This window comes from Dreissena polymorpha, chromosome 5 (genome assembly GCF_020536995.1).
Source record: "Dreissena polymorpha isolate Duluth1 chromosome 5, UMN_Dpol_1.0, whole genome shotgun sequence".
Lineage (NCBI taxonomy): Eukaryota > Metazoa > Mollusca > Bivalvia > Myida > Dreissenidae > Dreissena > Dreissena polymorpha.
The window spans coordinates 35754512-35769533 of record NC_068359.1 but is presented as its reverse complement, the minus strand read 5'-3'; the positions used below and the strand labels follow the sequence as shown (position 1 = coordinate 35769533).

The 15022-nt window shown below is 34.3% G+C and overlaps 1 protein-coding gene and 1 long non-coding RNA gene across 11 annotated transcripts in view; one reads left to right on the top strand and one right to left on the bottom strand.

The window, feature by feature from the left end:
• The window catches only part of LOC127881714 (uncharacterized), a 515289-nt gene that overhangs the window by 66298 nt on the left and 433969 nt on the right, over positions 1 to 15022 (bottom strand). The gene's annotated exons all lie outside the window — the stretch shown is intronic.
• Positions 1 to 15022, top strand: part of LOC127881608 (plasma membrane calcium-transporting ATPase 2-like) — a 178367-nt gene that overhangs the window by 103570 nt on the left and 59775 nt on the right. For 8 of the 10 annotated variants that reach the window (XM_052429634.1, XM_052429633.1, XM_052429627.1 and 5 more), the window contains 4 exons: positions 1711 to 1836; positions 3911 to 4075; positions 9983 to 10018; positions 12727 to 12747. In XM_052429634.1, coding sequence (XP_052285594.1) covers positions 1711 to 1836; positions 3911 to 4075; positions 9983 to 10018; positions 12727 to 12747 — 348 coding nt within the window. The remainder of the gene's footprint in view (positions 1 to 1710; positions 1837 to 3910; positions 4076 to 9982; positions 10019 to 12726; positions 12748 to 15022) is intronic. The other 2 variants (XM_052429631.1, XM_052429630.1) reach the window with 2 other exon arrangements.

Genomic DNA, 15022 nt, shown 5'->3' with positions numbered 1-15022 from the left:
TCTTTATACAACTTAGGGTCTGGTCACTATTTTGTAGGCAGTCGACGATATTAACTGTGTATTCAAAGTATACATTGTCTGCGCGTGAATGACCCAATATTAACCTTCGTTAAAGTTTTATCATAATATTTTTTAATATTCAACACATCAACTTCATATTTGACATGCATGTGTATCTCGTGGAGCTGCTCATTTTGAGTGGTGAAAGGTCAAGGTCAAGGTCATAAAATAAAAAAATTATTTCTCCATTCAATCTCTTACTTACTTCTCGTTGAGCTGCACATTTTAAGTGGTGAAAGGTCAAGGTCAAACTTAAAGGTCAAAGGTCAAATGTATGGCTTTGAAGCGGCGTAGAAGGGGGCATTGTGTTTCTGACAAACACATCTCTTGTTAAATCCTGGATATTCAATTAAAGAATGATGGGCTGGCAGGCAGGAGGAGGTTGGTTTGGAATAGGTGGTTTCCTCAGTGACTTAATGTTTGCATGCAACAATCTTGATTAAACTTTGGATATAAGAAGCTTTCATGGAGATCTTGCTTGAAATAAAATTTGGGATAAATAACATCCAAATAATGTCTGTATCTAGCTAAAATAAAGATACTGCTTTGGATGGCTTAGGGGACTTGGCATCATTTAAGTTACAGTAACACTAAACTTTCCATGCATGCCACAAATACAATTGTATTTGTGGCGTGCATGGAAAGTTCAGTGTTACTGTTACTTAAATAAAGAAAAATGAAATATGCTCAATTACATTCATAACCAGCTTGATGTTGCATTTGGTGTTAAGTCTGGTTTTTGTCAAGATCGGTGTGACTAAAAAAAAATACCAAAAATGTTTTTCAGTAAAAATGATATTTCTATGCACTTTTTTGACGAGAAATCAGTATAGTAATATGTGGTAACAAAAATTCAAGTAAGCAGACCAAAAGTTTCTATCGATTGACCCTACGCTTGTTGAATTAAGAAGTAAATTATGTATACGCTAATTCCCCAACCACCATAGACCCCAAGTTAAATTTTTGCGAGTAAAACATAACAATGGTACCAATTTATAAAACTCCTGGTTGTAGCAACAAAGGTAATGGCCTGTTGTTATATTTCTGTGTTTATTGACACATTATTGATTCCCATCAATTGTGTGGCATGTTGTTTTTAGTTGAACAAAGCGTTAATTGACAGTAGGGTGCGCGCTAGAGATAAAATTTGTATTATTTAGACCATGAAATATGCATTATTAAAAAACAAGTTCCAGGTTAACATTTGCGTGATAATTTAACTTTCTGAAACAATCAGTTAACCGGTTACCTAGTTAACCAGTTGCATTATAGATACACTACATATATCAATAAGTCACCAAACGTATTATTTAATTAATATTAAACCTGGACTTTTGCATGGTAACTGAACTGTATATTATAACCCTTTCCCACTTAGAAGCAAAGTGAAAATGTCTATGTGCAAACAGCATAGAACCAGAACAGCCTGCGAGTAACTCGCAGTCTGTTCAGGTTTTATGCTGTTTGCTGCTTACCAGTATCTAAGGGTTGGAAAAAAGCCTTTAAAATTTGAATCTAGTAAGAAAGGTCTTTAACTAAATTAAATATTCGAAGGGACTACAAATGCGTGAAAATACGTATCTAAGGGGCCCATAAAGGGTAAAGACAAGTCCTATATTTCATTACATCTTCACTTTGATCCTGTTTCAGGTGATCTGCTGCCTGCTGATGGTGTTATTATACAAAGCAATGATTTAAAAGTAGACGAGAGCTCACTTACTGGGGAGTCGGACCATGTGAAGAAATCAGTCGACAGAGACCCTATGCTTCTATCAGGTAAATCGACATTCTACAGCACTCGCTCACAATTTCTTTACTTGTGTAGCTTATGTGGCTTATTTCATTAGTAAATTATAAAATTAATGTAAAAACACAAAATTCCAGTTATTGTGATAATTTGTCTTTGAAATTTACATTTTATAGCCATGGAAAAAGAGTAATCGTAAGCTAACTAAAATTGTCAATAAATTGGAACTCGATGTCTATAATATGACTTTTGAATGTAAAACTGTTTATATTCTTAACATATCAGCAGCGAAACCCATATATCACACCTTACTCGTGTAGTAAACATGGAATTTGTTATGCTTTTGAACAGAGGCATATAGTTGCTGCATTGTCAGTCCGTCAGTCCTTCAGTCCATCCAGTTGTTTGGTTTGTGCTCTCTAACTCAGCCAGTTTTCTTTTTATTGACGCCAAATTTACTGACATTGTTAATTAGCATATAATATTGGACAAGTTATATAACCAGCCAAATCTTATTGGAGTCATGGCTCTAAATTTTCTAAAAATATTGCTCTTTTCTTATTTTTACTCTACTTCAATCACTTTCCTTTGATGGTCACCATTTTTTATAAAGCTGTTAACCATGAAAAACCAATGCGTCGTGTGTAACTTCCTTCTCCCCCAAAAAGTGCAAGTAAACCTATAGGTCAAAGCTCAAAATTGACAATAAAACAGCTTGACAATTCCTGTCTCATCCATAACTTTGACAGGTATTGATGGATAAAAAAATGTCACAAATGCAAACCATCATAGGAATATATGTCAAGTGTAACTTTCCTCTCCGTACCTTACAGGTCAAGGTCGTGTTAAGAGTTCAAAGGTCAAACTTGGCCATAATACAGCTTTTGTAGACTGTAACTTTTTCATTCATGATGCAATGTGTGTTGTTCCTTAAAACTTAGTTATGACAATAAAATGGTAACATACCTTGGCTATCATTATCATTTGTAACAGCTGTGCATTTGACATTTACCTGTAGACATTAATGTTATGCAAATACCTTAAGATCATCTGCTACCTACACATTTGACCTTACAGTCAATTTTGTATGGCCTTGAGTTCATATATTCTAATTATTATGCTTTCTGAGAAGGAAGTATGATACTTTCTGAGAAGGTATCAAATGCCTTTTCGTTGTAAGGTAGAAAAACGGACTCTGAAGCCTCATATATATAAATAGATAAGTGTTTTGATGAACGCTGCACTGAACTTACTTCATTGACATGAAGCATTGCAGAATAATGTACGTGATACAAGTACGTGATACATGGTGTGAAAGGTGTTTAAAATGTTTTGAATTACATTAACACATATAATAAGACACATTAGTATCTGAACTTCCTGACGTCGGAATGCAATTCTGCTCTTGACAGGTTTAAACACACTGGTCTGCTATTGTTAAAGGATTGATTTTCATACTACATCAATACAAAATTGCATGTTTTACTTCATAAATTCTTATGGGACTTCCTTCACAAGTGCAATTACTTGATAAATTGCAGATTTATTTACATTTGTAGAAAGGTCTAAGGAGTCTGTCTGCATAGAAATTGCTTTCTAAAATCAAGACAGGCACCTATACATATGAATTTAATATATGGGCAATGCTCTGTGAAAAGGGGGTTTAATGCATGTGCTTAAAGTGTCGTCCCAGATTAGCCTGTGCAGACTGCACAGGCTCATCAGGGTCAATACTTTCCACATAAACTGAATTTTTGCTAAAAAGAGACTTTCTCTAATAGAAAAATATCATAAAAGAAAGTGTCGTCCCTCATGAGCTAGGGCGTATTCATTCAAAAGAAATATAAATATAAACTGGCTAACCGGGTGAAAATATCCACTACTCCTTCACGAAAAACACTAAAACGACGCCATCTTTGAAATTTTGCAACAACTTTCTCACTTAAACGCGGTAAGCTCCCATATACGCAGGCCCCCCTGGTATGACTACAGGCAATAATCACACATTACTCCTTATGCTAATCGAGTTGATATGTATGTCGTTTACGTTCATGACTTGTTATGTTGGCCAAAAAAGTTACTAAACTTGCACATAAATTTCAGGTACTCATGTTATGGAGGGAAGTGGCAAAATGCTCACAACTGCTGTCGGTGTCAACTCCCAGACTGGTATCATATTTGCCTTGCTGGGCGCGTCACTCGAGGAGTCAGAGAAGAAGAAGAAGGACGATAAGAAGAAAAACAAGGACACGCCACAGAACTCTGCAGGTATTGCAAGGGGCTGGGGTCACTCTCTGGAGATCTCAGTACCAGTAGGGCTTTGTGCTGTTGTAACTTTGTTGACTTTAAACGGGGCCGTCTGTTTAGGAGGCATGGTATTGGATGCTGAACTGGGATTTATGTTAACATTTTTTTGTCAGATAAATTGTCTTGATATTGTGAAGTAATTGAGTTTGGAATATGTAATCTGGAAAGCAGCTTAAACAATAGTGCTTTATACTTTATAGCTGTAAGATTTTGTTTGTCAAAACTGACTCATGTTGTGTTTTTCCAAAAACAGTGCGTTTGTTTTTCTTCTTTAAATATGCTTAATATCTTAATTTATTTCCCTTTAAAAAGCAACAGCAATAAATCATTTTAGCAGATAACCTTGTAAACAACTTTTCGTACTTGTGTTCATGTATGATTCATTCTTTGTAATGAAGCACAATACTCGAGTTGTCCTAAACAGACAGGCTGTCCTGAACACCCTAAAGTCAGAATAAAAGTGCACAGTAAAAATTAACGAGTGTTGCTGTGTGATCCACATTTAAAATCATCCTCTTATCTTTAGCAAGTATTTACCTCAAGGTTTGAACTTTAGATGTATATGATTCCCTATAGATTATTTATTTCTAGGCACCTTTTATTAGATATTCATTTAGCTTTCATTTTGTTCCATGATTTTACATCAAAACACATGTTCAAAGTCATCCAGTGTTATAGTTTACTGCTTCTCATTTTCTAAGTGACTTTTTTTCCTTAATATATAAGTAAATAACTTATTTGAAATGAAGTTCAAAGATTAAAATACCGGTCGGGTTCTTACTCATTCCTCTTATTCTTGCTTCTCCATGCTCTGGTACTGTTTGGATCTTGAAGTGAGATCGGCATATTTGGATTATGTTGCCACAACATGGTTTTCAACTCAAGAAGGCAAAGCTGAACTTGTAATCTAATTCTGTTGTAAGCTGTTCTGGTTAGACTTTGTTTGAAATTTCTTTTAATTCTGTCGGATTAAGAACGTTGCTGATGTCTTGCATACTTGGGATATTGTGTTATCTTCTGCGGTTGCATGGATGCTAAATCAATTATAGGAGATATTCCTGGTCCCCATTGTGTCAGTGCTTTAGAAGGCCTCTTTTCCATTTCGGTTTAACGTCTAGTAATTACCTATTGTCACAATGCCAGTGATGGTTCTGTGGTGGTTACCGTTCCTGCTTGCTCTATATAGGAAAATATTGACGACCAAAGCAAACTAGATTTTCTATTTGCAGAATATTACACTGCTGCTATGGAGCTTTATTGAAAACATTGTATTTTATTCGATATTGGCTCAGTTGGTTTATACTGGTCTTGATGGCATTGTATGCTATAGCTAGGCATCAAGAGTGATGAATTGCCTCTATAGAACCTTGCCACCACATTCATCAGTTGAAATTCCCCCAGTTAATCGAACAAAATGATGACAGGGTCCCATCAATATTTGTCCAGCCCAATTGATGAAAGAGCGATATCGCAGACACAATACACAAGTGTATGCTGTGTGTGTGCTTCCAAGCATGTCCAGACTGTATTTTTTTTGGCAAATTCAAAAATACTTACCATCAAAGTTCACCATCATGAAACAATGTGGCACATGTGACATTCTTCTCCCTAGCTCAAAGGTAAAGGTCACACTTAGAGTTCAAAGGTCAAATCTCTTAAGTAAAACAGCTTCTCTGGACTGTAATTTAGTCATACATCATGCAATTTAAAAATTACTTATCACAACTTACCGCCATGATAAGAAGGAGCGTACCATGTAACATCCAAGTCTCTACCGCAAAGGTCAAGGTCACACCTGCAGGTCAAGGATAAGAGTTTACCATAAAAAAAAAGTTTGGACTGTAACTTTCTCATTTATCACGCAGGTTAAGACATTACCATCAAAGACCACCATGAAGTGAGGGCAAGTCTCATGTAGCCCCCATCTCCCTTCCTCAAAAGGCAATGTCACACTTAGATCTCAAAGGTCAAATTAAGGTATAACACAGCTTGTCCTGACTTGACTTAATTCATCATGCAGTTTAAAGTAGCTTTACAAAAATATCCACCATGAGAACTAAATTTGTAGTGTTTAAAATTCACCTGTCTACTTCAAAGGTCAAGGTCACACTTAAACATCAAAGGTGAAGTTTTTTCATGAAACAGCATGTCCAAATTCTAACTTCAGTATTAATCATTTTAAATATTAAAAACTGAAAGAATGTTCACCATGTTTGACTGTGAATTATGAGTTACAACCGTCTCCCTGGGTCCGAGATCAAGGTCACACATATAGGTCAAAGGTTACATTTGCCTTGTCCAGACTGTAACATCATCCTGCATTTTGTAATTAAAAGTTAAATACTTACCAACAATCTTAACCATTTGGAGAAGGTATCCTTGTTGACAAGTCAAGGTTACACTTTATAATGGTCAAAGGTCAAAGATTCGATTGATTTATCTTGTTGAATAATTACAAGCATTGACATGCTGCAAACAGGCATCCAGTTTTTCCCAGAGCGTGTGGAAATTAAGTCCAGTAAGATGTAAGCTCGCCTGTTCCATTATAACAATGAATCAGTATACAGTCTTGGAAACTGTAGCTGTTATATTGGCGTGTGTTCACCTTATTGCTTTTTCCTCATTTGAGTTATTGATGTGCAAGAAATGTCTGACAAGTTATCCTTTGGTTTGATTGCCTTTACTGTTCAATAAAAATGGCACGTGTAGTTCGAAGACATGTTGGTGGTATTTTCATAGGTAATCAAGACTTCTTTTTATGTGACCTTCTCCTTGTGGTTTCTGACTTTCTTTTTTATGCCCCCGGTAGGGTGGCATATAGCAGCTGAACTTTCAGTCCCTCCGTCAGTCAGTCTGTTCGTCAGTCCGAAAACTTTAACATTGGCCATTACTTTTGCAATATTGAAGATAGCAACTTGATATTTTGCATGCATGTGTATCTCATGGAGCTTCACATTTTGAGTGGTGAAAGGTCAAGGTCATCCTTCAAGGTCAAAGGTAAAAAAACAAAATCCAAAGTAACAAGCTTCAAAGGGAGATAATTTCTATTTTATATCATTTGGCAGGTACAGATAATTTTCACAAGGGAAGTAATATTTTTTAAAGGGATATAATAAAAAAAAAATGTTTTATGCCCCTGGATCGAAAGATCGGGGGTATATTGTTTTTGGCCTGTCTGTCATTGTATGTTTGTGTCCCAAACTTTAACCAAAACTTTAACCTTGGTCATAACTTTCGCAATATTCAAGATAGCAACTTGATATTTGGCATGCATGTGTATCTCATGGAGCTGCACATTTTGAGTGGTAAAAGGTCAAGGTCATCCTTCAAGGTCATAGGTCAAAAAAACAAATTAAAAAACTTTAACCAAAACTTTAACCTTCTTCATAACTTTTGCAATATTGAAGATAGCAACTTGATATTTGGCATGCATGTGTATCTCATGGAGCTGCAAATGTGGAGTGGTGAAAGGTCAAGGTCATCCTTCAAGGTCAAAGGTCAAATCTATGGCTTCAAAGCGGCGCAATAGGGGGCATTGTGTTTCTGACAAACACATCTCTTGTTAATTCAAAGGGGCGCAGTAGGGGGCATTGTGTTTCTGACAAACACATATCTTGTTTCATTCTCCCTTTAGTTTTCAATCCATAGTGTTCTCTGGGGGTTTCTTCTGGTAACTTTGGCTTGGGTTCACGTGCACATGTTTGAGAGTTCCCCTTTTGTATGGGGAATGTGCTTTGAGATGACACACATTTTGATTGCCTTACTTTCTTTTTCTTTGGGCACTGTTCTATCAAAGGGGTGACCATAGTTTCTTACAAAGGTAAGAGGAATGTACCTGAGGATTATGTCATGTATACGTGACAAAAAACAGAAACTCTGCTGGGCAAGCAACTCGAGATTTGACAGGACATGTCCATTTTTCTATTCAAATTTGTTACTTTCATAAAATTGATGGATTTTACTTTCAAGTGGCATTAATCATGAATTAAACCATGAATGAGGCATTTGTAATATTATTTTTTGTACTTTTTACTCTAGTTTTAAACTTTACATCAAGTTGCCTGCCTGGTTCAGTCTGTTTCTACATGTACTGATCTCTGAATGTTGTAATGCTCTCTCCACTATATTGTTCAAGTCAAGGCAAATGACCACATCTTGGGTTTGGTGTATTTTAAATTGACATATTTTTGCTGTATTCACTGACCACAATTTACATTTAAAGTGTTATTCCAATACCAAGTTATATAACTTCGTATATATATACATATTTTATTTTTCTAAATTCGAAAATATTGCATTTTTTTTTTTAAGATATACTAAACTGCCATAGAATCACTTATTTCATGTAATATTTAACTGCCATGATATTGTTCACCTTAATCAATTAGCTTTTAGCATTGATAAGAATGAAATGTTTCATATTTTTGTTTCATTGCTGAATGGTCAAGTTGTTATAAGTTGCTTTTGTTTTGCTTGTACATACAATGCTGAAGGTCGTAAAGTATATATAAATACACTACTCACATGTCTCATTCATTTCTCTTGATGGTTTTGTTGTCCGTTGTGAAGTATTGTGAGTTTTATAGTATCTCCCTTTTGTTGATGACATGCTTCCTAAGAAGATTTTAGGTGCAAGAGGGAGTTTCAAAAAAAAACTTAAATACATTTCCTAAAAAAAGGAAACAACAAGCAATTTTTTGTGCAGTTTTTTTTTGGAGAAGTTTGGATTTTTTGTTAAACAAAGTTTTTGTTTTCCTCCAAATTATGATGAAACGTGTTTAAATGTATTCATTTAGTAACAGAAAACTAATAAAACTAATGGAAGCATGATTCAAACTTTTAGATGTTTGCTTCTTTGCATAGTCCCCGATCAATATGAGTGTCACACACAGTGGTAGAAGTCTTGTTATTGTGATTCGACTGTTCTCTAGCAAGACAACAGCTCACACGGTTTGCCTTCATTCGCGCGCCCCCTGGCAGTGAAACCTGTACAAGCAACTTAAAACAAAGGACCTAATTTTCATTATCATGTGATGGGAAGATAATGAAACATCAATGCTTATTTCCCCCTCTCCAATTCTGCATCAGTCTGCTTGTTTTGTTGATCACACAATAAATATTGCAACTGATTTTCATTTGGTTTTAGTATGCAGATGTTTCATTATCTTCGGTCACGTACACATTTATTTTCCGATTTTTTCCTCCCTCTCAGAATGCCACCTTTGGTCATTATAACTGTCCAGTTTAACTTTACTAATAAAGTCTTAGGAGCATGTATGTGTGTCTTTTAAGTCTTTGCATGTGCATTGATGGTTACCAATCGTATTGTAATCACTTGCACGTTTTGCTCTTTCTTTATGGCCAGGCCAAAAAAGAACATCAAAAGAATAATGGTATCAATCCCGTCTAGTTTATTTCGAAGGTTATTTCAGATCCATTCCTGGCCTGGTGAAGTCATTAATTCAATAAATTGGGATCAAAGTGGAAACAAAATATGCTAAAAAGCAACTCTAATGTGCACATTCTTTTGAGTCAGTACTTGGAATAATATAAAATTTAAAATTTACAATAGTTTCTGAATTTTAATGGACACAAAATCCAGCCTGGCGGGGGAAAAACATGCTAGAAAGAAACTGATATGTGCACACTTTTTTTGGCATCAGTACTTGTAAGAAGTGGACACAAAATCTAGACTGGCGGGGAACAAACATGCTAAAAAGAAACTTATTTGTGCGCATTTTTTTTTGCATCAGTACTTGTAAGAAATGGACACAAAATCTAGAGTGGCATTCTGGAAGATTACCAAAGCAGGTACAAAATTCTTAAGACTGTAGAAATTAACATAGACCACACTTACTTGGCTTGCAGGCACCAAGGGAACCGGCTTAGGCCCCAGTGAACCATGTGAGTTACTCCCCTTTACTTTATTTTTATTTAGACCTTTAGTTTTGTTATAGATATTGTATACCTTCCAATAGAGTAAGATAAGTTTTTAGCTTTGGGAACCATAGGCTGTTGAATGGTAAGTGGGGCTGAGGGAAAAGGGAGCTAAGATCCTTTTTAAGCCAAAGAGAAAAGGGAGCTAATATCCTTAATGAGGGAAATGTATGCATGCGGCTGAGGTCTTTGCTACATTGGATGTTGTCATCATGCATGTTCTACTGTAGTGTACTGCCACTGAAATAGCATGCATCTTTACCGAATGTCAACTGATACTGTATTTACATAACCTTCATTGGTAATGTTCCGTTTTTATGTTGTACAATGCATATGAAAGCATGTTTTGGTCACTCCTTTATGAGGGTTTCTATATACATACCGTGCTAACGGGACAAGTGAGAAAATTTCATTTACATGGAAACATAAAAAACGGTAACGTCAGTGCTCAAGGGCTAATGCTGTTCTAAGCAGACACCTGGCATTGAAAAAGTTAATTAACCTTTCTGCATTTGTAATTAAGCATGGGGGATCTGTTAGAAGTAAAAGAACTGTGGAAACAGGGAACAGGAGTTTAAATATGTATGAGAAGTGCCATGGATATGATGTATTGTCTGCAACACAGGCCCTATATAGATGTAGACTTACACATATGTAATTCTACCCCAAAGAATTTCTTTGTAGTATTTATATGTAATATGATGTATTTCCTATGGGGCAGGTTTTTTTTTATGAAAAGTTTTTTCATACATTTGTACATAAACATGCTCTGGTTAGTATGTTTCCTCTGTATAACTTGGACAAATGTTCACACAACTGGCATACGGAAATGTGAATGTTATCATTCCCAATGATTCAAAAGAGGCATGTGTCATCAGACTTTAGGCTTGCTAATATATCCACTGGTTTTAGGGTTTTAATCAAATGGCTTTTGCAATATATCCATCATTACAATCGGTGATAGATTGCTAATAAGACCGTTCAGTTAATTCTTCTTATTATAAAATGGCTGTATTTAAATATAAAGTTTGTCACAAAGACAGGTAGTTTTTCTACCATGTAACATAATCCACAAAGAAACAAGATTTGATACATGCCAAATTTTCCCACAAACAAACTTACTTTTTTTCAAGCTGTGTAATGGTTATTTGTAACAGTTAATTGTAATTAACTTACTTTTATTACAAGACGTAAATAATCTTTTATTGTCCATGCATACAAGTTTGCAGCTTACGTGAGCCCAACTTGCTTATGTTGAGCTTTTTGTGATCGCCTTTTGCAATGTCTGTAGCGATATTTACCTTGTTAACACTTTAGAGGCCACCTTTATTGATTTTATTATATTGACCGAGTTCTAAACTGGGTCATGTTAGGTCAAAAACTAGGTCAAAGAAAAGCTTTTTAACACTCAAGATGTCTAATCTTCAAGAAAAGTTTTGTGAAAGCATTTGTTCTAATGGTATCTAGGTTGAGTCTGAAAATGGTTCAGGACTGTTAAAAAACATGGCCCGAATAGGCCGGACAGTTTGTTATTGGGAAACATTGTTAGCGCTATAGAAGTCACAGTTTTGGTCCAATCATCATGAAACTTGCACAGAACATTATTTCTAATTATATTTTAAAACCTGCTGAAATGGAGTCATACACTAGGTCATGAGGTTAAATTGAAGGAAAAGCTTGTTAACATTCTAGATGCAACATTTATTGCCAATTCTTTACCAAACTTGGTCAGAACATTTTTCCCAATTATGTCTTGTCCAAGATGGTTACCTTGACACATATGTCAAAAACAGGTCAAAATGTCAATTTGAAGAAAAAGATTTTTAACACTATTGAGGCCACATTTTTTTGCCAAATATTCATGAAAGTCTGTTTTGAATATAAGTCAAAATGATGTCTCCAACGAGTCAGATTATGCTTTCAGTCATGGCAACCACGAGGAGGGGCAGTTTTTTTCTATATGGATCTTTTTAAACTATTTAAAAACTTGAGAATCAGAAATAGTACCCACTCATCATCAAACTTGCTTTTCAAAAAAAATGTTTTGTAATGATATCTGGACTGTTTTATAAATAAATGTTGTTTTTTTTTAAACATGGCTGCCTTGTGTTGGGGCAGTTTAATTGTGAAACCTAGTGAACACTACTTGCTCAAAACAGTAAAGTTCCATGGGTCTCAGATGAGCCCTTAGGGCCTTTGGCCCTCTTGTTTGTAAATGTATTAGAATCATATGACATATATACTTCTGTTGTCTTTAGCTTATATCATCAGGATTGTTAGACATTACATAATTATTGTGTTTGTTGTAATAATGAGAAAATGATAAATTTCTATAATTTCAATTTCAATAAATCTTAAACTTTGTTAAAACCAGTCAGGCATAAGAGCATTTTCAAAGTTTTGAACAATCATTAATTTATAGTTATATTATTATAACTATTCAATTTATAGAGGTTAATAATTGTAAGATTTCAGGCTTCGTTAGATATAGACAATTATGTAAAACTATATCACACTATTTCAGAACATGTGATGATACAAAGTTGTGTTGACTATTTACCCTTGCATGTTTAATCCATATGAAATTATCATGAATATGTTTAATATTAACTTTGTTTTGTTGTGTATTTACTGTTTTATGCTATACAATCCTGACATGTGTTCTTTTTTATCAGTGCTAAGCGAGGGCCGAGTTGGTATGTGTTCTATACAGGTTGCATGTTTGTAACCCCATACCTCACACCCGCACTTTCCAATATATGTTGTGTCTTCTTAATAAAAAAAACGCATGACCTTTTTACACTTATATAACTTTAACAATCTCACCTCATAATAAGCTAATTACACTCTACTCTTAATCGTTATTGGCAATTGTGATTTTATGGGAAAATAAATGCCTTAGTTATTTAAAAATATTTCAGCAACTAGTTATTTTTCTTTTGATGGTTCATAACCATGTTGAGACATTGCCATGTCCAATAACAGCACTGCAAATTATGTGTTAAAAGGTCTTGCCGGTGTTATTTATTACTTTAGTCACTTCTTGTCTTTAACTTTTAAACACCTATGTTTTGAATTTCTTTGCACCTTGTAGCAGCTATTATAAGATGTGAAGACTGGCCTGAAATAAACGCTAGGAAATGCCTGCGCAGTAGTTACCATTTATGTTTAAAATCATAATTGCAGGCATAATGCTTGATATTTTGTTCTTTATGCATAATCCTTAGAAAACCAATTTAAAGCTTAAATATTGTTGTTAAACTTAGATTTTTTGTTAAAACATAAGAAATGTTGATTACAACAAATAGCAGTGTCTGTTTTTTTTACGTCCATTTAATGTTTAAACAAAGAAGTTCAGTGTTTGTTGCCATTGTATTTCAACGAAAGTAAAATAGTATATTGAACAACTTTAAATTCTGTATTATATCTTAATTGAACTTTTAGACCAACCAGGTCCCACATTCCAGACTAAAAGGTGTTACACTAAATACCAAATTAAAATATATTTTATTCTCTCACATACCATTTTGTAAAATGATTTTATTTGTTTGGTTGGTATATTCCCTGTATCTTTGGGTTTTCTGTCAGTAAATCTTTCTTGAGGTAATTGGTTGTTTAGAAGAAACCTTGTTCCCCTTTTTTCTACTAATTTAAATAGTTTATTTACATCTATCTTAATTAAATGGTAAATAATACAAATCAAGTGTCAGTTTAGCAGACATTGACTTATTTGTGTTGCTTATCCATGAATGAAGACATGTGAATTCTTCTTATTTGATTATTTAATGATTACAATTATATACATAAAAACATATATGCATGATCTATAGAACATACATATTATAATTGTAAAAGTACCAGTTATGATGACAAAGTATATCATGGTCATGTCCAATTTGAGGACCCAGGGTTTGTCAAGCACTACTGGCTTGTTTAACCCTTTCATCGCTGGAACCAAATTTTTAAGGCCTTTGCAAACAGTTTGGACCCAGATGAGACGCCACAGAACGTGGTGTCTCATCAGGATCCGAACTGTTTGCTATTCTGATAGTATTTTTTGGAAAAAAAATGAAGTAAATTCTAATTTTAGAAATTCAGCAGACGGCATTTTAGGAGACGACAAATTTCCCAGCATGCAAAGGGTTAAGTGGACAATTTTTTCAGTTCTATAAACCATTTTGTCATTTATTTGTTTACATCTGATAATTATATGATATATCTGATAAATGTCCAGAGTATAATAAAAGAGAAAATATGAATATTTTCTTAATTACATTTTTGTCTTCTTTTGCCTAAATGCAGGGCATTTGTTCATGCAATGCAAATTATTCCTCTTATACAATGAACAACTGAACCAATCTTTCCAGTATATATTGATTTTAATTAAGTCAGCCAGCCTATCTTAGCAATATTAACATGATAATTTTCATCAAAGCGATTTCTTCTTCTTTTTTTCCATGTCTTATCAGGGACCTCAAATAGAAATCCGAGTGATTGTTTTCTAGAGAGAAAACATTGTAATTGAAGCTGTATTTACATATCAGAGATGACCCTTTCCGAATAAAATTTGATTGTTGTCTAATAAATAATGCAAGAATTCTTTCAATTGTGCTTTTATTAAAGCTGCCATAATTGTTTTATGTTTGCTTAAGAACTTCTCTTGCCAGTTTAGCTATTTCTTATCTAGTTGTTAGAAGCTTTATTTGAATGGCTTACCTGCATATCACTCTAACCCTTTTATTTGTGAACTCATTTTTCTTATTCTTTAGACTAATAGAAACCTATTTGAATTTTTTTTTCAAATATTAATGTTGCTTGCCGCATCATAAAAAACAAATTGAATGAACAATAGTGAAACAAACATAACCAATTATGCTGAAGCCTTAAAATTCATAATGAAAAAAAAACCCACAACATTCTTCACAATTTTAATTAGTAAGAACATTATTAAAATTGGGACATTTTAAAATC